The following is a 25,036-nucleotide window of genomic DNA, read 5'->3' as shown; positions in this document are numbered from 1 at the left end:
ATTGCTTTAAATGATTGAAGAAACAACTTATTTACCTACACGAAAGAAGCGAGACACAAAAGTATCACAAAAGGAAAATATTGGATGAAATTTTCTCCTTAATGTATTATTGACAGGAATAATATATATATATATATATATATATATATATATATATATATATATATATATATATAAAAGACACAATAATATAATATATTAAAAAAATATTTAAATATGAGTTAAAAATTGTATATCTAAAATTAATAAAGAATCTATTAAAGTACGTAATATGAGAAGTTATTATTTTCTTTCTTAGATGAGTTTTATTGATATTTAACTTCACTGTAGTTTATACCATTAACTTTTTCATGTTAATACTAAAAACATTGTTTCTTCTCACATATAACTTCAGCAAACTAAGCGATATTTCTTTTACGTAAATAAGGAGAAACCATTTAAATGATCAAATTTATTAAATAATATTTTTAATTAAAACAATAAAATCAAAGATATTTATCAAAATATAAATTAATTTAAATCACTTTTATAAAATTAATTTATAATAATAAGTATTTAAAAATAAACTTTAAATTGATATGAAATACAGTTTGCATCCATTTTATATAATGTAGAATGCTTTATCTTTAATTGATACAAAACTTCCAACTAAGTATATGTCTTGTATAAAATTAGATATTAATAAATATTTCGAAAACATCTCAATGTCAATATTAGTAGTTGACACAATAAAATAAACTAATTTTATGAATATAAACTTATAATATCTACGAATTTAAATTTAACTTATTCTCAGAAGAGTAATGTATTGAATGAGGATTGTTTTTATTTATATTTATAAGTTGACTTCATTTTATCTTTATCAAGGTGATGTATATCTTTAATAATTGTTTAAATAATTATATTGTATATTTATATGTTCGTTTTTCAAGTATTGGGGGATTGGGTAATATTATTATTATTATTATTATTATTATATAACCCACATGCATTAATTAATGGATAAAACCCGGTGTTTAGCAGCTATAAAAAGGTTGGTTAGTTCTGATCTCAGTGCACTCTCATCTTAGTAAAGAGACTATCTTTCATGCTATATAGCAAAAACATGTCTTCTACTCATGCCCTTCGCTTTCTTTCTCTTTTCCTTCTGTTACTAATTATGGTAATTCAATTTATATTTGTTCCTAAGCTTGCAACTTTGGTTCAAATTTTATATTTCATTATAAGAAATAGATCTACTTCTCCACCGTTTAGAAAAGGATAATAATATTTTAATCCATATTTTTTTATTTATTTTTAATTCATCATTCTCGTCGTTCTTAAATTATTTATTTTAATTTTTTGTAATCATATGATGTGATGTGATGATTTAAATATGATGAGAGTGGTAGATTAAAAATGGATAAAAAATATAGTTTAAAATATCATTATCTGAAAAAAAAAATGTTCTACACTATTTCGAATATTTGTGTTTTTTTTTTCCTGACACTCTCTCACTAGATCACTCATCCATATCTATTTATTTTCTTTTGAAGGTTACATTTGTTAGTATTGAAATATTAATGTAGTAGTAAGTCTATTGTTGGGGTCGGGTTTAATATGATCTATTCATTCTTATTTTACTATGAATTTCTAATTTGAAAAAAAATAAACGTAGTTAAATGACAAAAGATTAAATGGCTAATTTATTAAAATTGACAATTTTTTTTTATGAATATGGTTATTGATGATCTTATGTATACTATATCCAAGTTTTTTTTTTAATGCAATATTTGAGATTTTGTGATAATATCTTAGAAATAGTTAGTGTTTATATTTTAAAAATAATGCAATTTTTTTTACTGATACATTTAGCATATGTTGTTTTAAGACACAATTTACACAACCTAATTAAGACTATCTTTGTTTTCCTTCCGTTGATATGTATAACCATCATATAAGTATCTTTCCCGTGTGGCACGATGAATTATGATGTAGATTACATTAGACATAAGAAAATGTGACCTAAATAAAAATAAATGTTTGTTTAAGTTGTCTCGTTTGATTTTATATTCATATAGATTAAGACTGAAGTGACGTGTTTATTTTTTTATATTAGTTTTTGTTCTAAATTCTTATATTTCCCTAAAGAAAAATTCCTTTTTAATTTTATAATAGTGTGAATTATTATATATTTCTATAAATATTTATTTATTTTCATTATACATGTTAATATAATCATATTGAGTATTTTTTTATTTTTTAATTAAGAAAATACATGTAAATCGGTGATCTAACACAAGTTAAATAAAAGTTATTACTCGTTCTAAAATAGAAAAATTATACTATAACAATTAAATTTTGAAAACTTTTCCTTACAATTTAGGGTGTCATTTTTTGAGTGACTTTTCATTTTCTCATTTTTCTATATTTCAAACTCACTTAAAATATGTCAACTCAAATTGTAAAAGAAAATTGTCAAGATTTAGTTGTTAATATCATTATTCTTTACTTTAAAATATAGTTCAAACTCAATTGTTAAATTCTTTGAACTTATTTGGTAAAATAGAAATGAACATCCATTTTGAGAGGATTCTCTCTCTCTCTCTATATATATATATATAAGTTATCGCTTATTTAATTTTGGTTGACTGAATTTTATTGTAGAATGGGAAGAACATTGAAGCAAGAGATATGAAGATAGAACTGCAAGATGAGAAGGTAGATGAAGACAAAACCACAATGGTATCTAACAATTCACCTTACCTTGTAGGCTACAGAACCATTTCAAAATCTGTTGAACCAAATTACATAGATTCTGCTAAAAATCAAAACCATCACCAACAAAAACTCACTCAGCCTTACACAACAAGTTACAGTCATGCTCATCAACTCAATCACCCTTACATTACTGCATATGGTGCCGACAAAACTCCCAAAGAGTCACACAATAGCGATGATGCCTCTGTACCTTATATAACTAGTTATAGCGGCATCACTCATTCCAATGATGATACCACTAAACCTTACATAACACAATATGGTGCAACCAATGAAGCCAATCATCCTTACATTACTGCCTATAAGAAAGTTCCAAAGCAATCACCCCATGTTGATTCTACTGTGCCTTACATTACACAATATGATAGAAACATTCATGCCAATGAAGCCGATCATCCTCAAATTACTGTCTATGGTGCCAAGAAAGTTCCGCAGCACTCATCCTATGATGGTACCTCTAAAACTTACATAACACAATATGGTGATTCCAAAACTGATATGAAAAAGTCTTCCAGCGTGGATCATTCAGAGGCTTTCAAGGTAGGATTTTTCGCTTTGACTGATCTTCATGTTGGGAATGTGATGACACTGCAATTTCCCATTGGAGAGGTTTCTCAGTTTCTTCCCAGAAAGGAAGCTGATTCTATTCCTTTCTCAACCTCACAACTTCCCAGTGTTCTTCAACTCTTCTCGATCCCAGAAGATTCTCCCGAAGCCGTTGCCATGAGAGGAACACTTGAACAATGTGAAGGAGAACCCATCACAGGAGAGACCAAGATCTGTGCCACCTCTCTAGAGTCCATGCTGGAATTCGTTAGCACCACCATTGGTTCAGAGACCAAGTGCGATATTCTCACAACCACGCTCCCCACAACCGCAGGAGCTGCTCTACAAAAGTTCACCATTTTGGAAGTATCAGAAGATATCAATGCTCCCAAATGGGTGGCTTGTCATCCCCTACCTTACCCTTATGCCATTTACTACTGTCACTCCATAGACACAGGGAGCAAGGTGTTCAAGGTCTCATTGGGTAGTGAGAATGGAGAAAACAAAGTTGAAGCTCTTGGAATCTGTCATTTGGACACATCAGATTGGGATCCAAACCACATTATATTTAGGCAGCTTGGAATCAAAGCTGGGCAAGATCCAGTGTGCCATTTCTTCCCCATAAAACATCTACTGTGGATTCCCCAACCTTCACAAGCCACCATCTGAAGTAACTTCGCTAGCTTCCGCAATAAACATCAATCTCAGTAGAGATGATCATGTTCCCTCTGCGTTTCGTCCTTGTGTTTAGGTTTTTGTGCCTTGTTTTATGTACAATAATGTGTTAGGCAGAAAAAACCTCCTTGTTAATGTTTATGTTTCTTGAAAGAGCTGCACAACTACAGTGGAATGGAAACATTGACTTGGTGCAATGTTAAATTCACAATGAATGTATTTTATCTAGTTGAGGCTAGCGAACTTAAAATGTTGTTGTGTTCTTATTCACAATGAGCAAGACGTGCAGTGACCTATGTATACACTTAGTTTCTGCAACTTCAGATTATTTTTGTTAACTTTGGGTACTCTCACGGACATGCACATAGTTTCCCTGCCTGCATTTTGTTTTATAGAAAATGATATTTTAATCCACTTTTTTTATTCACTTTTAACCTACTACTTTAATCATCATTAGATCATTTATTTTGATTCTTTTTAGTGATGTGATGTGATGATCTAATGGTGATTGAAGTTATGAGTTAAAAATGGATAAAAAAAAGTAGGTTAAAGTATCATTGTCCTTTTTTTATTTAGTAGTTATGGATAAAGAACTTATTGATGTTCCAGTTTACTTGTGCACATGTGAAGGAAAATTTCTATTTTTATTTTTTGTAGGGTTAAATATATTTTTTCTTCGTTAACTTTCATTAAATGTTAGAATTAGTTTATTTTAAAATTTTGGATGAATTTAGTCTTTCAATTTTCAAAATACGTGAATTTAGTTCTTTTAATCAAATTTTGTTAGGCTTATTTGATGTTTAATTTTTTTTTTATTTCGTTAGATGGGCCTTATCTACTTTAGATTTTGGTGTTGAAGACGGGTATTTCGGGTATAAGGTCCTAACACTTATCTAAAAATACTTAATTTGTCCTAGTTCACTTGTAGTTGCAATTTCTTCACGTTCTATCTCCTTCCTTTCTCTCCCGATCGGTTGTCCAGACGATCGGGGGTACCTGTCAATAAGGCTATAATGTTTAAGTAAGTTAAAGTCCGTTAGGATGAATATAATTAATGTTGTAATAAATGCGAAGTAAAAATGTTTACCAACTTAAATCGGATTCCTATTTACAGTGTTTAACATGGGTTTGTGATTAGAGTTTTCTTAATCACGACCCAATTGCTTTTTAAACTTGATTACTGATTTGTTAATTTACAGATTTAGCTTTGATGCAACCGCCCATAATTATGTTATGGCGACAAAGTTTCATTATGACGAACGGCTATGGCCACTCGGATCGTGAGCTCTTAAAAATCACTCGAAAGAAATTGTCACATCAACCCTCACAAGATTATTCACATGTAACAGACAGTCTTGAACCGCCTGAGCAAAGATCTAGCTAGAAATATCGTTAGGTCATACTGTACATAAGATATTACCTATAATTAGTTGCTATTAGCAATGTTTTGTGAGTAAAAATAATTTGTTTTATGCGTGCACTTAAACTTATCTCAAAAGAAATTATAAAATATATTTGTTAGAGTTGACAAAGTACAAGCATGGCTCGATTGTAGCGGAGTTTTTCTCTCCAATGACGAACGTTTTTTAACTGATGAAGCGATACATCACTTTCTCTCACTATTAAATCAAGATGCCTTTTAACGTAACTGTACATTTACTGTAAACAGAGAAAAAAAAGTAAATTTGAAAATTTCAACTATTAGATAATGACTGCTTTAAATGATTGAAGAAACAACTTATTTAGCTACGCGAGAGAAGCGAGACATTTTAATAATATTTAATTGAAAATATCACAAAAAGAAAAGGACAATAATACTATGCTGGATGAAATTTTCTCCTTAATGTACTTTCTATCTATACCATTAACTTTTTCATGTGAATATTCAAAATATTGTTTTTCTCACATAAAACTTCAGAAAACTAACCGATATTTGTTTACGTAAATAAGGAAAACCATTTAAGTGATGAAATTTCTTAAATAATATTTGTAATTAAGACAATAAAATTAAAGATTATTATTAAAAAATGAATTAATTATAAAATTAATTTATAAGGATAAGTATTAAAAAAAATTTAAACTCAACTTAATATACAATCAACTTATAAAATATAAAATAAAGTTTACACTCATTTTATATAATATAAATTGACTTTATCTCTAATTAATATAAAATTTTAATAATAAATTAAGACGTGTATATATCTCGTGTAAACTTAGATATTAATAAATATTTTAACAACGATTCAATACTAGTACATGATACTATAAAATTAAGATAAACTTAATATCTATTTGAAAAAGTGAATTTAAATTCAACTTATGACAAGTGTATTAAAGGAGGATTGTTTTTATTTATATTTATAAGTTCACTTCATTTTATCAAGGTGATATATATATATATATATATATATATATATATATATATATATATATATATATATATATATATATATAATAATTGCTTAAATAATTATATTTTATATTTATATGTTCGTTTTTCAAGTGTTGGTCCGGGGAATTGGATAATATTATTACTCCATAACCCGCATAACCCACGTGGTGCATTAATTAATTAAATAATTAATGGATAAAACCTGATGTTTAGCATCTATAAAAAGGTTGGTTAGTTCTGATCTCAGTGTACTCTCATCTTGGTAAAGAAACATGTCCGCTACTCGTGGCCTTCACTTTCTTTCTCTTTTCCTTCCGTTACTAATTATGGTAATTCAATTATATTAATTATATATAAGTTTGGTTTAAGTTTTATAACCATTTAACTATTTAGAAAATATGTTCAGCATATTTGTTTTCTTTTTCCTGATATTCTCTCACTAGCTCACTCATCCATATCTATTTATTTTCTTTTTGAAGGTTATATTTGTTAGTATTGAAATCTTAAAGGGGTCGGGTTTAATATGATCTATTCATTCTTATTTTACTATGACTTTCTAATTTGAAAAAAACAAACACATTTAAATGACAAAAGATTAAATGGCTAATTTTCATGTTGCACGATGCATTATGACGTAGATTAGATTAGACATAAGAAAATGTGATCTAAATAACAATAAAGTTTGTGTAAATTGTCTCGTTGGATTTTATATTCATATAGATTAAGACAGAAGTGACGTGTTTATTTTTTTTATATTAGTTTTTGTTCTAAATTCTTATGTTTCCGTAAAAAAAAAATCATTTTTAATTTTATAATAGTGTGAATTATTATCTATTTCTAGAAATATTTATTTATTTTCATTATACATGTTAATATAATCATATTAGGTATTTTTCATTTTTTAATTTAAAAAAACCTGTAAATATGTGATCTAACATATTATTAAGTTAAATAAAAATTATTACTTATTTTAAAATATAGTTCAAACTCAATTGTTAAATTCTTTGAACTTATCTCATAGAATTGGAACGAAGAAACCACTCATTTTAAGAGCTTTTTCTTTATATATATATATATATATATATATATATATATATATATATATATATATATATATATATATATATATATATTAAATGTTTCAAACATGTTTCATAATAATATTTGAGTTTTTTATATTATTTGACACATTTTCACTTCAATATAAGTTAAGAAAATATAACAAAACGTGTTTGAACGTTAAATAAACTTAATAAAATCTGATTAAAAAAACTTACACATTCTAAAGTTTGGAGACTTAATTACACCAAGATTTTAAAAAGGAACTAATTCCAATTTTTACAGAAAAATTAGAAACAAAAAATATATTTAACCATATATATATATATATATATATATATATATATATATATATATATATATAAAAGTTATCGCTTATTTCATTTTGGTTAACATGAATTTTACTGTAAAATGGGAAGAACATTGAAGCAAGAGACATAAAAGTAGAGCTGCAAGATGAGAAGGTGGATGAATACAAAGTCACAATAGTGTCTAACAATTCACCTTACCTTACAGGCTACAAAACCACTTCAAAATTTGTTGAATCAAATTACATATATTCTGTTAAAAACCACAACTATCGCCATCAAAAGCTCACCCAGCCTTACATAGCAGAGCTACAAGATGAGAAGGTGGATGAAGACAAATCCACAATAGTGTCTAACAATTCATCTTACCTTACAAGCTACAAAACCACTTCAAAATCTGTTGAACCAAATTACATATATTCTGCTAAAAACCAAAACCGTCACCATCAAAAGCTCACTCAGCCTTACAAAGCAGAGTTGCAAGATGAGAAGGTGGATGAAGACAAAGCCGCAGTGGTGTCTAACAATTCACCTTTCCTTACAAGCTACAAAACCACTTCAAAATTTGTTGAACCAAATTACATATATTCTACTAAAAACCACAACCATCACCATCAAAAGCTCACTCAGCCTTACAACATAGAACTGCAAGATGAGAAAGTGGATGAAGACAAAGCCACAGTAGTGTCTACCAATTCACCTTACCTTACAGGCTATGAAACCACTTCAAAATCTGTTGAACCAAATTACATATATTTTGCTAAAAACCACAATCATCACCATCAAAAGCTCACTCAGTCTTACACAGCAGAGCTACAAGATGAGAAGGTGGATGAAGACAAAGCCACAGTGATGTCTAACAATTCACCTTACCTTACAAGCTACAAAACCACTTCAAAATCTGTTGAACCAAATTACATATATTCTGCTAAAAACCACAACCATCACCATCAAAAGTTCACTCAACCTCACACAGCAGAATTGCAAGATGAGAAGGTGGATGAAGACAAAGCCGCAGTGGTGTCTAACAATTCACCTTACCTTATAAGCTACAAAACCACTTCAAAATCTGTTGAACCAAATTACATATATTCTGCTAAAAACCACAACCATCACCATCAAAAGCTCACTCAACCTTACACAACAGAGCTGCAAAATGAGAAAGTGGATGAAGACAAAGTCATAGTAGTGTCTACCAATTCACCTTACCTTACAGGCTATGAAACCACTTCAAAATCTGTTGAACCAAATTATATATATTCTGCTAAAAATCAAAATCATCACAACCAAAAGCTCACTCAGCCTTACACAACAGAACTCCAAAATGAAAAGGCGGATGAAGACAAAGACACAGTTGTGTCTAACGATTCACCTTACCTTACAAACTACAAAATCACTTCAAAATTTGTTGAATCAAATTACATATATTCTGCTACAAACCACAACCATCACCGTTAAAAGCTCACTCAGCCTTACGCAGCAAGTTACACTCATGCTCATCAACTCAATGAAGTCGATCATCCTTACATCAGTGTCTATGGTGCCAAGAATGTTCCAAAACCGTCATCCTATGATGATACCAATAAACCTTACATAATACAATATGGTGGAACCGATCCTAAAATTGACATGAAAGTGTCTTCCAGAGTGGATCATACAGAGGCTTTCAAGGTAGGATTTTTCGCTTTGAATGATCTTCATGTTGGGAATGTGATGACACTACAATTTCCCAATAGAGAGGTTTCTGACTTTCTCCCCAGAAAGGAAGCTGATTCTATTCCTTTCTCAACCTCACAACTTCCCAGTGTTCTTCAACTCTTCTCGATCCCAGAAGATTCTCCTGAAGCCGTTGCCATGAGAGGAACACTTGAACAATGTGAAGCAGAACCCATGAGAGGAGAGACCAAGATTTGTGCCACCTCTCTAGAGTCCATGCTGGAATTCGTTAGCACCACCATTGGTTCAGAGACCAAGCTCGATCTTCTCACAACCACCATTCCCACACTCTCTGGTGTCCCTCTCCAAAAGTTCACCGTTTTGGAAGTATCAGAAGATATCAATGCTCCCAAATGGGTGGCTTGTCATCCCCTACCTTACCCTTATGCCATTTACTACTGTCACTCTGTAGACACAGAGAGCAAGGCGTTCAAGGTCTTGTTGGGTAGTGAGAATGGAGAAAACAAAGTTGAAGCTCTTGGAATCTGTCATTTGGACACATCAGATTGGGATCCAAACCACATTATATTTAGGCAACTTGGAATTAAAGCTGGGCAGGATCCAGTGTGCCATTTCTTCCTCGTAAAACATCTATTGTGGATTCCCCAACCTTCACAAGCCACCATGTGAAGGAACTTCGCTAGCTTCTGCAATAAACGTCAATCTCAGTAGAGATGATCATGTTCCGTATGCGGACTTTCTCCTTGTGTTTAGGTTTTTGTGCCTTGTTTTATGTACAATAATGTGTTAGGCAGAAAAAACCTCCTTGTTAATGTTTATGTTCTTGGAAGAGCTGCACAACTCAACGGGAATGGAAACATCGACTTGGTGTAGTGTTAAATTCACAATGAATGTATTTTATCTAGTTGAAGCTAGCTAATGTAAAATGTTGTGTTGTTCATCACAATGAGCAAGACGTGCAGTTTTGATAATTATTGGTATTTTTCGGTGTTTGCAAGTTTTTTGTTAAGATTTTTAAATAAGAATTTGTAGAAAGAAAATTTAAATTTGAATAAACTTTGATAAATCTGAATGGAAATGCATAGATTAAGAGTAAAATAGCATTTTACTTTATCTGCTACAATAGTTAATGTTTTTAATTGCATTTGAAGTTTGTAATTATAATTTAACTAATATATAACATGTTTACTTTGCATCAAGAATCAAATAAAATTTGTATCCAGATTATCTTTCAAATACGTGTCTCTGAACATTTTTTACAAATATTGATACTACAGAAAAATATGTACGCATGCATGACATTACTTTATAAAAGAGTTAGAAAACACTCAAATCCTCTCTTTATCTTTAATTAATTTATCTTTTGTTTGATAAAAAAATCAAATAAAATGTAGAAACTTTATTTCTCTTATGAATCAACATAAGTATAAGTTATTATTCAAGGTTTTGTCTTGTTGTACTACAATTAATTAGTATCTTTAAAAAACCTTATTATTATATTATTTTTTATCAGCTTGTATATTATTATGTAGTAATTAGCTATATGAACGTAATAAACCACAATTGGGACAACCAAAACCGTCTCTGTCACATTCTGCCACCCAATTATAATCCATAATAATTATGTGATAAGTGTGTGTTTTAATTTTTCTATCGTATCGTCAACGTGTGTATGAATGTTCATACTCAAGTTTCTTTCATTTTCTTTTTCATTTTTGGGCCAACCAACGCACCTACCACTATTTATGTATTTATGGAAGACTCTTTTGTATCTTGCACGAATTAATATAATTAAACCAGTTCTTTCATGAGACATGGCCAAAAGATTTCATATCATTGATCATGAATATATTTATATAAAAAATCAAGAAAAAAAATACTTTCCTTTTTTGTATTTATTATTAATTCGTATATAATATAGGGATTTCTAGTTAGACTTTAATTTTTAACATTGTTTTTGTTCCAATTTGTGACTATGAAAAAGTTAAGAATCTATTTATGTGGGGATCACCCTATTAACTTGATAATGTCATATAACGACTTTCTGGAGATGGTGTGGTGTAGGACAATTATATTTACAAATTACAATGTCATGTGGAGTATATTTGCTTCAACAATTATAGATCCACTATTCGTGTTTAATTCATGATTTTCAAACTGCCAGAAAGGCAAAAGTTACATCAATATTGAAAAGATACACTACAAAATTCTCATAAACAAAATTAATTTTAATTATAAAAAATTGTTAATTATCATAATGACTAACAATTTTTTATCACTAAAATTATTGTTAACTGTAATGATATAACTATAAGTTTCTTAAATTAAAAAAAAAAAATTAAATATGTTTTTGGTCCCTTAACTTTCAGTGAATTTTGCAATTAGTCTATTTCAAAATTTTAAATTAACTTAGTCCTTTATCTTTCGAAATACGTGAAGATTTTGTTAGGTTTATTTGATATTTTGTCCGCATTTCAAGATTGTATTTGAGTTATTTATACTGTTTGACACATTTTTACTTTAATGTTAAGACAAATATTATTATTAAACGTGTTTAAAATGTCAAATAAATTTAACAAAAATTGATTAAAAAAACTAAATTCATGTATTTAGAAAGATAAAAGACTAAATTGGTCCAAAGTTTCGAAATAGACTAATTCTAAAATTTATTGAAAGTTAACAAAAAAAAATATATTTAGAAAAAAAAAAACTTCCTATATGTAAAATTATGAAAATCTGATAAAATATAAGAATGTTTTGAAGACATTTTTATTTCATCTATTTATAGACACACTTCCATTACCTGTACTTAAATTTTATTATAAAAAAACATACTTATCTAAAAATAGATAATATTTCAAATACAACCACTCATTCAATCAATATTATTTAAACTTAAAAAGTCAAAATCTCTCTCTATATATATTGGAATCATTACTGCAGGAGCATTAAATGCAGAAAGCAAGTTACATTGTGACAGGAAGTTAGGGTCTGTTTCTGATTATTGTGAAGAGAGTCCAATTGATGCAATAAGTGTTGATAGAAAAGTGGTCCACTTCTTCCCATGCCCTAGACAATAATGCACTACCTGCATGTGGAGCATAATAATATACAAGTTTTCAAGCTTTGTCCTTTTTAGGAATTTTCACGGCTTTCACATTCATTAGGTATACTACAAAACACTTCACTTTTTCAAATTTAGACCATCTTTTGTATTTGGTGTTCACAAATCTGCATTTACATTCCACAACTGAAAAAGTCATATTCATAATTTTAAATTTAATATCCCACGTTAAACTTGGTTTATATGTATATTTGTAGGTCAATTACGTTAAACTTGTTATTGAGTATACCATATGCATATGTTGATATGGCAGCAGGGTTGGTCATAAGAAACATACACTATATACTAAAACTAAAATCTAAATCTAAATTAGAGTATATCCATATATAAATAACACAACTACCTTTATATTTTAATTTTAATAAATTAAGATAAATTTAAATCCATTTTCTAGTATTAAAATTATGCTATGATGCACCGATACTTTAATTTGGATTACGTATTTGTATCTGACACATATTCATGTCTGATACTTGAGGATACCTTATTGATACTTATCATTGAAGTATCTAATTTATAAGTCGTAGTATATTACAAGAAAATATTTTAATAATGATCAATTTTAGTGACAACAAATAATTAGTCAATATATATTGATCAATTTAGGTACCAATCTAAAAATTAAAAATATCTGACAACTAAAATAGTCTCAACAAAATATAATTGGTCTCTAAATTGATAATTAAAATAGTTTTTATTATAAATTTATTTCTAAATTGGTCACTAACATTAGTTACCAAAGTTTTGATTACCAAAATAATTAGTTTCAAAATTGTTCACTAAACATTAGCTATCAAGGTTTTGACTACCAAAATAATTGGTCTCTAATTAGGAAATAGATCTCTAACATATTTTTTGTTATTAAAATTAATCATTATTTAAGTGTTTTCCTGTAGTAGCACTTTTATGACGACAAAAATTTATATTTTTTATATTAACAACTTTAACAATATAGTTTTAATTTGGATTTACACAATAACAATCTTATATTTATAATATTTTTTAAGGATTATTATATATTTTTTAATATTTATAAATCACATATTTATCATCTATCGTATTTATTATTTTCAAAATAAACTTATTGATCTATGGAATCCAGTACCATAGGAATTATGTCTCCTCTGAGAAGATAGATACAGTATCGCGAGTGCATCTGGTTCTGAAGACAAACTTTCACATGCTATGCTTCTCATAGTGCTTGCAAATTATTAAGGAATCGGTGCACCCTACAGCTACAACTTCAGCATCTTTTGTCGCAGTAGTGGATCTTTTTACTGTTAAGGCACTCACAGACAAAGTAGGATCTATGTAATGGTTTACAAGGAACGAACACATGAAAACACTGTCTAGTTTTTTTGTTTCTATGTATTTTCCAGCTATTTTCGTCTTCACTCACAGTTGGCCATGATTGCGCACGAGTTTCAAGTCCTTTTAGTTTGTGTCGGCAAATTCGTATGAGAAACCTAGAAACTAAACTATGAAAACTTTTTTTTTCTTTGAGGTGATAAATTATTGTTCATGTTTCACCTTATATTTACCATCCTTTTAAAAATGCGATTCAAAAGTAGGGTTCATAAAATGGTATAAGTAAACGTTTTCAATTGAAAAAGGACCTCTGGTATATGTCACAGAAGACCCCATGAATCGTTTTATGAGACTGACTTCATAATGAAAGAAAAAGTTACATAAAACGAAAAGGAAACGTGAGGTTATTGTAACCTAACTTTGCACAGGAGAAAGATCGACCACATTTTTTGTGAAGATAAACAAGGATTTTCAAACACAATAAATAGAAAAGAAGAAAAACAAATTGTAAGAAAAATAATAGAGTTATCTCTTGGATGTTGTTGGAGCTAGTGGCGTTACGTACCTCACTTTCACTATCCATGGTGGACCCTCTAGTAGGGTTTTCCTTTTCAATACGCTCCTTTACGTACATCCATTATTACACTCAGTCAAACGTGCCTAAACCAGTAGCTCATGCATAATTTTTCTTCCTTTTTTTTTTCTTTTCTGAGGGATGCCTTGTACAAAAATGAAGAGATTAATTTTAATTTAGAATTTTTTACGAGTTTCTTTACGATTTAAACTTCACACAAACGAGGTTCTTTTTCAAAGTCTTATTCCTCTTTTTAATATGACGAAAAAAGAAGAGAAACAAGTATAGGAAAAGCATATTCCTTAAATAAATTATCCAACCCCTTTATTCCTCGATTATAAATTTTGTGGAGAAAAAAATGGGTATTCTTAAAAGCAGAAAAAAGTTCACCTAATTAAGACTTGAGAGACTTTTGCATTGATCATTCAAGTAATGGAAAAAAAGTTTTGAAAGTTGTTGAAATATTGGGTTTTTTTTGTTCAATCCAAATAGATAATTAAAAAAATACATATCCAATGTCATTCAACAAGATATATTATATTTCCATAATACGACAAAATATTAGTATAAATATAAAATTGTCTTAATGTCAAATTTAAGTGTCATTTCCTTAAAATAGTTTTTTTTCTTTTCCCGCTTTTTCCTGTCATATAACTTTTCTTCCTTTTCTTCTCATATTCAAGCAAATGTGTCAGGTAGTTGTCTTACAAAGTTGTGTTTTTCATCGCTTTCTCACTTGCTGTCATTTTATGGCGGAGTTTTTATCAAAACATAATATTGTTAGCCATAAAATTCTTAAAATATACAAAAAATAATCATGAAAATAACTGTATATAACTGAGAAACTAATATCTCAAACAAGATCATGAAATTAGGTGTAAGAGAGAAAACCTCAATTGCTTTTCAACCTTTTGTTATTTATAAAAGTTATTGTATTTCATACACAAGTCACTTTGGAATCTAATTTTTTATTTAAAAACTATACTCTAAAAAGAAAAAAAACACACACACACACACAATCACTAGATCATAACACGACGTCGTAATTGTCATTAAGTGCTGAGATTGGTCCCCAGCTGAACCTGTGGCACTCTGCCATTTCCATTTTCTACTCCCTTGTTTTTGGAGTTAGATTTACCTCCGAAATGACCGAAAGACCCTTCCATTTCTTCAAGCGTTTTACCACGTGTCTCGGGAAGCGCAAAGTAGAAGAACAACCACCCAATCACTGCAACACCAGAGTAGAGGAAGAAAGTTCCACCAAAAGTAATGGCTTTCGTGAGGGACAAAAACGTCATTGTCACAACCCCACTACTCACTCTATTCACCACCACACCGGCGGCCACACCCTGCGCCCGCAACCGCAACGGAAAAACCTCAGCGCTGTAAACCCACGTGATGGGTCCAGCACCGATGGAAAACGTGGCCACGAAGGCTAACACCATCGCTATGCTCAATCCAATGCCCCACATCGGTTTACTCTCAGACCGCTCAATGATGGTAAAGCCTATTCCCAGAGTGAGAAGCGACACCATCATGCCCGCAACACTAGACAACAACATGGGACGACGACCCACGCGGTCCAACACCAAAGAAGAAAGTACGATGAACAAGGTCTTCACGAATCCAACGGCCACGGTTGCAAGAAGCGTGTGTGTGTCATCGGTCATCCCAGCATTCTGGAAGATTCTCGGACTGTATAAAACGATGGCGTCTACGCCCGACGCTTGTTGGAAGCAGTAAATCCCGAGCGCTGCAATCACGATGTGACGAACCGCCGGCGTTGGATAAAGGAACAGCTCTTTCCACACGTCCTTGCCCGTGCTTTGTTTGGTTACCTGAACGACGTCGTCGTTGCAGCTCTCTGGGATCCCTGCGGCTTGTTTGATCTCGGCCAGCCTCAGTTGAGCTTCTTCCTTGCTGTCGGAGGTTTTGTTAAGCACTTTCGCTGCCTCTCCCAAACGCCCGTTCATCACCAGCCACCGTGGAGATTCCGGCATCGCCAACACTCCCAGTGTTATGAGTGCCGAAGGAATTGCACCCACCCCGAGCATCATTCGCCATCCCAACTTCAATGTCATCTTTGAAAATGCGAAGTTTGATATGTATCCGAGTAATATCCCTCCATTAATAAAAGCCTGCAAAATCATGTTTTTGTAAATAAACAAATGAACATACATACATAACGAAATCAAAGTTTGATTGAATTATATTCAGGAAAAAAAAAATGATTACATCGGTGAAGGAAGTGAGGAAGCCACGATAGGAGGCTGGGGAGACCTCGGCGGAGTAGACGGGGCCGATCATGAGGGCGTAGCCGATGCCGATTCCGGCGACGAAACGGCCGAACATGAGAAACGCATAGTTGGGGGAGAAACCCATGAGAATTGCTCCGGCGAAGAAGATGGTGCCGGCGAAGACAATGGTGTATCGGCGGCCTATCCAGTCGGAGGTTCTGCCGGCCAAGCATGAGCCTATGAGAGAGTAGAGGTTGATGATTCCCAAGAGTATCTCTATTTTCACATCCGACACCTTTAGGTCCTTCTTTATGTATATGGCTGCACCGGTCATCACCCCAATATCTGTAACAATAACAACATTCATCGTAACTACACATACACCACAATTTACACATTTATAATTTGGTTATATCAGGAGATTCCCTTTCTCTAAATAAAGAATCTTGCAAACATTCTTTTATTTTTTCTATTTGTTTTCTCACGAAGTCTTCTTCCCCTTTTCCCTTTTCATACTCAACTGGATATTATAAGTGTTACAGGACAATTCTGGTCTCTGCACATGTTACAGCGTTAAGAAATAACATGGATATAGATAAGAAGACTGACCATAACCAAGTAAAATGCATGTAGTGGAGGCCAATATAGCGCAGCCAAAAGCATAGAAGTTTGTTTTGGGCTTCTTGGGAGGATCGAAATCATCAAGTGCTTTATGAGTTTCAACTCCCTTTCCCTCCTCTGCCATGTTGTTGACTTGGTTGAAGGGAAAATGTGAGAGGAGAGGAGGGAGATGAGAGAAAAGCGTGTTAAATTGGTAACATGTGTTTATTTTTTGGGTAACATGAGGTGAAGAGAGAAAAATTAAGGAGTTGCTATGTGAAAAGAAAGGTTGAAGGAGGTGCTTAAATAGACCATATTGCCATGCAAATGCATCCCTCACCATAAACAGAAAGAGTGTCACATGGTGGGAGTAAAATCCCCAACACTCTCTCTTTACCTAAACAAATAGTTGTCACTTTGTGTGCCACTTGTTTTTGTTTTCTTTTATGTACTGTGTGGATATTGTTATTTTATTTTTAATTATATTTTAAGATTTTAATCGGTCGAATGTTATGATAAGAGATGTCGTATTGTTATTTTATTCTGATTTAAAAAAATATACCTTTAGTTTAATCATAAAAAAAATTGAAACAAACCAAATCAATTATTAGTCTAAAAAGAGTCATTTTTACGTTTCGTTTAAACTCATAAAAGACCAACATAATGCATCATATGTAAAAAAAAAAAAAGAAAAAAAAAAGAAGAAGAAGCTAAATTATTCTATGTCAGACTTTGATGTGACACAAAAAAACAAGTTTTACATTGAATTAAAACACAAATAAATAAATAAATAAATAAATATATATATATATATATATATATATATATATATATATATATATATATATATAAAGTATGAATGTTGACCAAGATATATGATCTCTAACCATTAGTTTTGAATTAGGAATGGTTTGACAAATAAGTTATAAAGTGATCGTTCATAATTATATTGGGTTAGGCCCAACATTTCCAACCCAATACCACTTAAGAGTCCAAAGTCAAGCTAGATACAAGAGAGCTTAGGAAGAAGATGTGACCCTCAATAACTAAAAACCAAAATTTTAAGTGATTACGACATGGTTCTAACCCACCTTAATTCGTTGGTTCTACATTTTGGATGGAAAAGGTATTTTTAGAAGAAGTAGAAAGAACTTGATGAAACAATACAATTACTTTCCCATCCATTGGTGGGCCCTGTTGTAGGGTTTCCTTAGGCCCACCTTCTTGGGCTCCTTTTGCATAAGAAAACGAAGAAGAGATTAATTATATTGTGGAGGGACAGAGTCCATTTACTTTTTAATATTCATGTTATGTAATTTAACTAATTACATTAATTTCAAGATACAATCGCCTCTTTCTCTTAGACTTCTTTACAATATATATATATATATATATATATATATATATATATATATATATATATATATATATATATATATATATATATATATATATATATATATATATATATATATATCACAATTAAGTTTTGAATTGAGATCAAAATAACTAAATATTTAAATATGACAAATAACGCACTCTTATAGTAATTGGCTAGATTCACATTGAGTTAGAAGTCTCGAGATAGATAAATAAAGATGAATAAGATATATTTTTTAAAAGTCTCACTAATATATTACTTCAAAATTGTATTATAAAAGGGGTATTTTAATTGTTTAAATAATTTCATTATCAGTGAACCATGGTAATTGAATATAATTAAATTTTAGACAGATAAATAAATACATAAAAAAAGAGAGATGTAAATACGTGTATAACTTTATCATAAATTCAGAATGAGATTGATTATGATGAAAAAGAACTAAACGTATCGGTTTAACATGGTTCATAAAAAAAAATCTTATGATTATAGGAGTCTTTTCTACTTAACAAAACACGATATTTTTTTCAAATTGCATTTTTTAAATTCTGCTCTTTTATTTTATTTTTTTCAGTACGAGGAATAAAGAGAAGGAGAATCAAGTATAGGGAGAACTGTATGGGGAAAAATAGACGATAACCTACATTTATTCCCTCATTATAAATTTTGGGCGGAAAAGGGTATTGAATAACAATATATCCAAATAAATAACTAGTAAACAATATATAATCTAATATATGTTGACATAATACTTTATATTTCCAATCATACGACAAAATATTTGCACAAGGATAAAAACGTCTTTGTACAAAATTTAAGTGTCATTTTCTTTCCTTTCTTTTTTTCTTCTAAATTAGTATTTCTTTTCTTTCTTTTTAACATTTTTATTGTCCCTACTTCTCACATTGAAACATTACCTTCTATATTCTCATTTCTTCTTCTCTTTTCTACCATTTAATGCATGAGTTTATTTGTATAAAAAATGATATTGTTAGTCATAAAATCTCTTAAAATATCATTATTAAATAATCTCTAACTGATATCTTATAAGATTTTGAAAAATAGTTGAAAGCAGAGCGCCTCAACTATTTTGAACAACCTTTTTGATCCATTCAAAGTTATTGTATTTCTTTCATACACAGGGTCTCTTTGGAATCCCATTTTGATTTCAAAAACTACTCTAAAAGAAAATAAAGCACAAGCACTAGATTATTACACGATGCCGTTTAAGCCTGGAGATTGGTCCCCATCTGAACCTGTGGCACCTTGGCATTTCCATCGTTGGTGGTGGTGTTGGATTTGGCTCTGAAAGTGCCGAAAGAACCTTCCATGTCTTCAAGGGTTTTTCCCCGTGTCTCAGGAAGCACAGTGTAGAAGAATATCCACCCAATTGCAGCAATGGCAAAATAGAGGAAGAAAGCCCCACCAATGGTGATGGCTTTAGTGAGGGACAAGAAAGTCATTGAAATAACCCCACTTGTGGTTCGGTTCACCACCACACCCGCAGCCGCACCCTGCGCCCGCAACCTCAACGGAAAGATCTCGGAGCTGTACACCCACGTGATGGGTCCCGAACCGATGGAAAACGTCGCCACGTAGGTTAACACCATCGTTATACTCAATCCAATGGCCCACATCTGTTTACTCTTCGACTGATCAATGATCGTAAGGCTGATTGCAAGAGTCACAAGCGAGAGCACCATGCCCCCCACACTAGACAATAACAGGGGACGCCGACCCACCCGGTCCAACATGAAAGTAGCCACCAAGATGAACATCGTCTTCACGAATCCAACGGCCACCGTCGCAAGAAGCTTTTGGGTGTCGTCGTGAATCCCGGCCTTCTCGAAGATTGTGGGGCTGTATAAAACGACGGCGTCCACACCCGACGCTTGTTGGAAGAAGTGAATCCCCAGCGCCGCAATTACGATGTGACGAATCGCCGGCGTTGGATGGAGGAACAACTCTTTCCACACGCCCTCGCCGGAGCTTTTTTTCGTCACCTCAACGACGTCGTCGTTGCAACTCTCTGGGATCCCTGCGGCTTGTTTGATCTCGGCCAGCCTCAGTTGAGCTTCTTCCTTGCTGTCGGAGGTTTTGTTCAGCACTTTCGTTGCCTCTCCCAAACGCCCCCTCATCACCAGCCACCGTGGAGATTCCGGCATCGCCAACACTCCCAATGTCAGGAGTATCGAGGGAACCACACCGATTCCAAGCATCATTCGCCATCCCAACTTCAATGACAACTTTGAAAATGCAAAGTTGGATATGTATCCGAGCAATATCCCTCCATTGATAAAAACCTGCAAAATCACGTTTCAGTAAATAAATATAAAAAATTAAAAAAAAAAAACAGATTTTGATTCAGCAAATAAAGGTGACCGACCTCGGGAAAGGAAGTGAGGAAGCCACGGGTGGAGGCCGGAGAAACTTCGGCGGTGTAGACAGGGGCGATCATGAGGGCGTACCCGATGCCGATGCCGGCCACGAAACGGCCGAACATTAAAAAGGCATAATTGGGGGAGAAGCCCATCAGAATTGCTCCGGCGAAGAAGATGGTGCCGGCGAATACAATGGTGTATCGCCGCCCTATCCAGTCGGAGGTTCTGCCGGCCAAGCATGAGCCAATGAGAGAGTAGAGGTTGATGATTCCCATGAGTATCTCGATTTGCACGTCCGTTATCTTTAGGTCCCTCTTTATGTATATGGCTGCACCACTCATCACTCCGATATCTGTAACAATAACAGCATAGTCATTCATCGTAACTACAGCATTTACAAATTTCCAATTTTTTTGTATTGGGAGATTCCCTTTTGTTAAAGAATCTCGCAAAATCTCTCCCACCAAACTGTATTTGTTTTCTCAGCAAAAGTCTTCTTCCTTTTTCACTTTTCCCACTTAACTGGATAAGTTTTACAGTACAATTATAGTGTCGGCACACGTTACACCCGGTTTCCCTCCGAACAAACTATATTAATTTCTCCGATACAGTTAACAATTTGATGTTTCAGATGTGTTTGATAATAGAGAAAATAAGACTCACCATAGCCAAGTAAAATGGATGTCATGGAGGCTAAAATAGCGCAACCAAAAGCATACTTGTTTCTTTTGGGCTTCTTGGAAGGATTGAAATCCCCCACAGTTTTCCCAGCTTCAATTCCCTTTCCCTCAGTCATGTTGTTGACTCGGTTGAAGAGGGAAAATCTGAGAGGAAGAGAGAGAGATTATATAGAGAAAAGCGTGCTAAATTGGTAGCATGTATTTAATTTTTGGATGATTTAGATGGAAGCATGAGGAGGATAAGTGAAGAGAGAAACTAAGCAGTGGAGTGTAAGGTTGTGAGAGTGTGCTTAAATAGAAGAAATTGGCATGGAGATGCATTCGTCATGGTAGACTAAAGAGTCGCACATGCTGGGAAGTTGAATCCTCAAATCTCTCTTTTGACATAAAAAAAAAAATGATATTTTGAATTTTTTTTATAAATTGAGATGACATTTTTAAATAATTTTAAAATATAAAATGATAAAAATATTAAAAATATTTAAAAATATTATCTCAAATTATCAGAAAAAATTGTTTAAATTTATTCTGTAAATAATCATTTTTCTTGATCTAATTAACAAACAAATCGTTGCCACTGTGCCGTATATTTTATTTATTTCCTTTCTGAAAATATTTATGATATTGTATTTATTTCCTTTCTGAAAATGATTTATGTAAGCTCCATAAGTGTACACGGATAAGCTCTGTAAGCCTCAGTCACCACTAGTTTTTCTCTTAAATCTTAGTTTATGTATTATATATTGCATCATGTGAAGTGGTGAAACAGTAAAAGAAGTTGTTTTCAGGAAAATTATTTTTTAAAAGTTAAATTTTGATAACTTTTTTTACAATATAACATTTTTTAGATGGTTTCTTTTTTTTATCTTTTAAAATTATTTAAAATATTTTAATTTATATTATTAAAAAATTATTAAAATTTAATTGTCAAAATATTATTATTATGTCTTCGTAAGTTATGAGTACGAGGGGAAGTAACTATGGAAGTAAAAGCAGAAAAAATTTGAATGTTCCACTTCAATAGTATTTCTTTGCTACGACAATCAAAAGAAAATGAAATCAACAAATATTATATTTCTCTTTAGATTACTATATGTTGTAAAAGTTACTCCTTTTTATCACTATATTCCTTAAACTTCACGAACACCTCTTTGGTTAGACGAATCAGTTACACTGAGACATTAGAACTTATTTCAATTACCACTATCGTTTAAAATGTTCATTAATATAACTCATTTTACTAAAACCTACCTTTATAAACCCCAATCTACTGTCTCGACAAAGTTCAAATTATAATAGCGTGTTTTATTAACACAATAAACATATCCACTTGTACTTAATTTTTAAATATTTATAAATTATTTAAATTTTAAAAATAATAAAAAAGTTGACAAAATAAAAAATAGTAATATTTATAAATATAATTATAGGTAAAATAAATTGTAATTATTAAAATAAAAAATGTTGTAAATAATATTAATAGTTATTAAAGTAATAAAAAGTAAATAATTTTTTTTATAACAAGTAATTATTCAAATTAAAAAAATAGCAATTAAAATAATAAAATTAGAAATAACTTTTTTATTATGAATAATTATTTAAATTTATAAAATAGTAATTAAGAAGATAAAATTAAAAAAAGAAAAAGAAAAAACATTAAATTAATTTCTTTATATATAATTATAAATATTATCCATTTTTTAGTGTGTACTACTGAATACATTTTAGCAATCATTGAAAACTGATTTTCATTGTAGTTATTTATTACATTTTTTAATTAGAAAATAACTTATATTTAAAAAATATTAGTTCTATTTTGATACTATTTTAATTTTTTATGGTTTTTAATTTAATAATTATTAATTAGAATTATAAAATTATATTTGTAGGTAATTATAATATTTATTTTGTCTTTACAAATTATAAAATATTGCATTTGAATTCTTATGATTAAATTTATATTTTAAAATTATTTCGTATTTTATTTAAAAGTTAGAACATAAAAGAAATAATAAAATAGTTTTACGATTAAGTAAATTAATAATAATAATAATATAATAAGGAAGGAGAAAAAACAAATTAAAAAAAACAACTAAAAACATAAATAAAAGATAACTATTAAAAATAATAAAAATAGTATATTATATATATATATAAATTAAATAAAAGAATCTTTAAAAAAAAATCTAATCTTATCTTAAATATTAGAGATAAGATAAGATTAGAAAAGATAAAAAAAATATCCTTTCATCTAATGTATACAATCATAACTGTGTATTTCATTAACTTTATACTTATTTTAAATTAAATATTGTTTTACTTTCTCCTTTTTTTCTATTATTTAATATATTATAGTAATATATTGATTCATTCTTGTCTTACTTAATTAGTTTATAATTGTTTAACATATTTATTAATTATGAATATATCATTTGATATATCCTTAATTATTTACTGGTCTTATTTATTAATTTATATTTATGTTATTTAATTTATTTATATTTAGTATTCTCTATTCATTTATATTCATATCATTTAATATTTAGTTTATTTAGCTTTGTATGAATCTCTTTATTAATTTATAGTTATGCTATATAAATTATTTTTAATTACACGTTGACACCATTTAATCTTTGCTCAATTAGATACTGTCTTATCCTTTAATCTATATTGAGTTTATTTCGTATTTGTCTCTTTATTCATTTAAGTCATTTTATTCTTTTACATTTTTATTATTTATTAATAACATGATATATGCCGTCTCTTTTTCATTCATTTGTATTTTTGTTATTTTATTTGTTTTCACGTAGTCATTCAAATATAATTATTTATTTAAAGTCTCCGATTCTTATGTTATTAAGAGAAAGATATAAATAATAATACTTAAAAGCAAGTATATTTTTTAATTTGATAAATTTGGATAAAAGAGAATTATATGTATCCTTTATTATTAATGTGACACTTTTCCAAATTTATTTATATAGTTTGTTTAAATTATGTATATAAAATATTTGTAAGATAAACATGACATATCTTAGTGGTGGTGAAGTTATGTTATTTTTTAAAATATTTATGTTTGAAAATATCAAGTTATGTTATATTTGAAAATATTAAAGAGTATGGTATAGTTGAAAAAATAAATTAGGTCTTTTGTCAATGAGATGTGAACATTTATAACAATATATAAAGATAAAGATGATTCTTTTTTTTTGTCTATATTTCAAAATATCAAATTTACCCTTTAAATTATAATTATTTATTAAAATATCAATAATTTTTATAAATTTTTTTATAAAATTATCTATCTCTGCTTATTCTTTTTTTCTTTATT

General features: G+C 30.3%; 3 protein-coding genes and 1 pseudogene across 3 annotated transcripts; 2 read left to right on the top strand and 2 right to left on the bottom strand.

Moving 5' to 3' along the window:
- Positions 1-1,061: 1,061 nt before the first annotated feature.
- Positions 1,062-4,319, top strand: LOC114169907 (uncharacterized). The gene is made up of 2 exons (XM_028055295.2): positions 1,062-1,162; positions 2,647-4,319. The coding sequence occupies exons 1-2, from the start codon at positions 1,088-1,090 to the stop codon at positions 3,973-3,975; spliced, it is 1,404 nt and encodes a 467-aa protein (XP_027911096.1). The 5' UTR covers positions 1,062-1,087; the 3' UTR covers positions 3,976-4,319.
- Positions 4,320-7,845: 3,526 nt separating this feature from the next.
- LOC146881927 (uncharacterized) lies at positions 7,846-10,498 on the top strand (annotated as a pseudogene).
- Positions 10,499-15,322: 4,824 nt separating this feature from the next.
- Positions 15,323-17,551, bottom strand: LOC114168664 (polyol transporter 5-like). Its single transcript, XM_028053564.2, has 3 exons — positions 17,273-17,551; positions 16,662-17,008; positions 15,323-16,564 (listed from the first exon to the last, which is right to left on the bottom strand). Exons 1-3 carry the CDS (start codon positions 17,406-17,408, stop codon positions 15,479-15,481), a joined length of 1,569 nt encoding a protein of 522 aa, XP_027909365.2. The 5' UTR covers positions 17,409-17,551; the 3' UTR covers positions 15,323-15,478.
- Positions 17,552-19,662: 2,111 nt separating this feature from the next.
- On the bottom strand, positions 19,663-21,985 carry LOC114169606 (polyol transporter 5-like). Its single transcript, XM_028054844.2, has 3 exons — positions 21,689-21,985; positions 21,031-21,377; positions 19,663-20,947 (listed from the first exon to the last, which is right to left on the bottom strand). Exons 1-3 carry the CDS (start codon positions 21,819-21,821, stop codon positions 19,871-19,873), a joined length of 1,557 nt encoding a protein of 518 aa, XP_027910645.1. The 5' UTR covers positions 21,822-21,985; the 3' UTR covers positions 19,663-19,870.
- Between the last annotated feature and the right edge of the window lie 3,051 nt (positions 21,986-25,036).

This window comes from Vigna unguiculata, chromosome 11 (genome assembly GCF_037176805.1).
Source record: "Vigna unguiculata cultivar grain cowpea cultivar isolate G323 ecotype 2 chromosome 11, ASM3717680v1, whole genome shotgun sequence".
Lineage (NCBI taxonomy): Eukaryota > Viridiplantae > Streptophyta > Magnoliopsida > Fabales > Fabaceae > Vigna > Vigna unguiculata.
The sequence above is the reverse complement of the archived record's forward strand: the minus strand, read 5'-3'. Positions and strand labels throughout refer to the sequence as shown.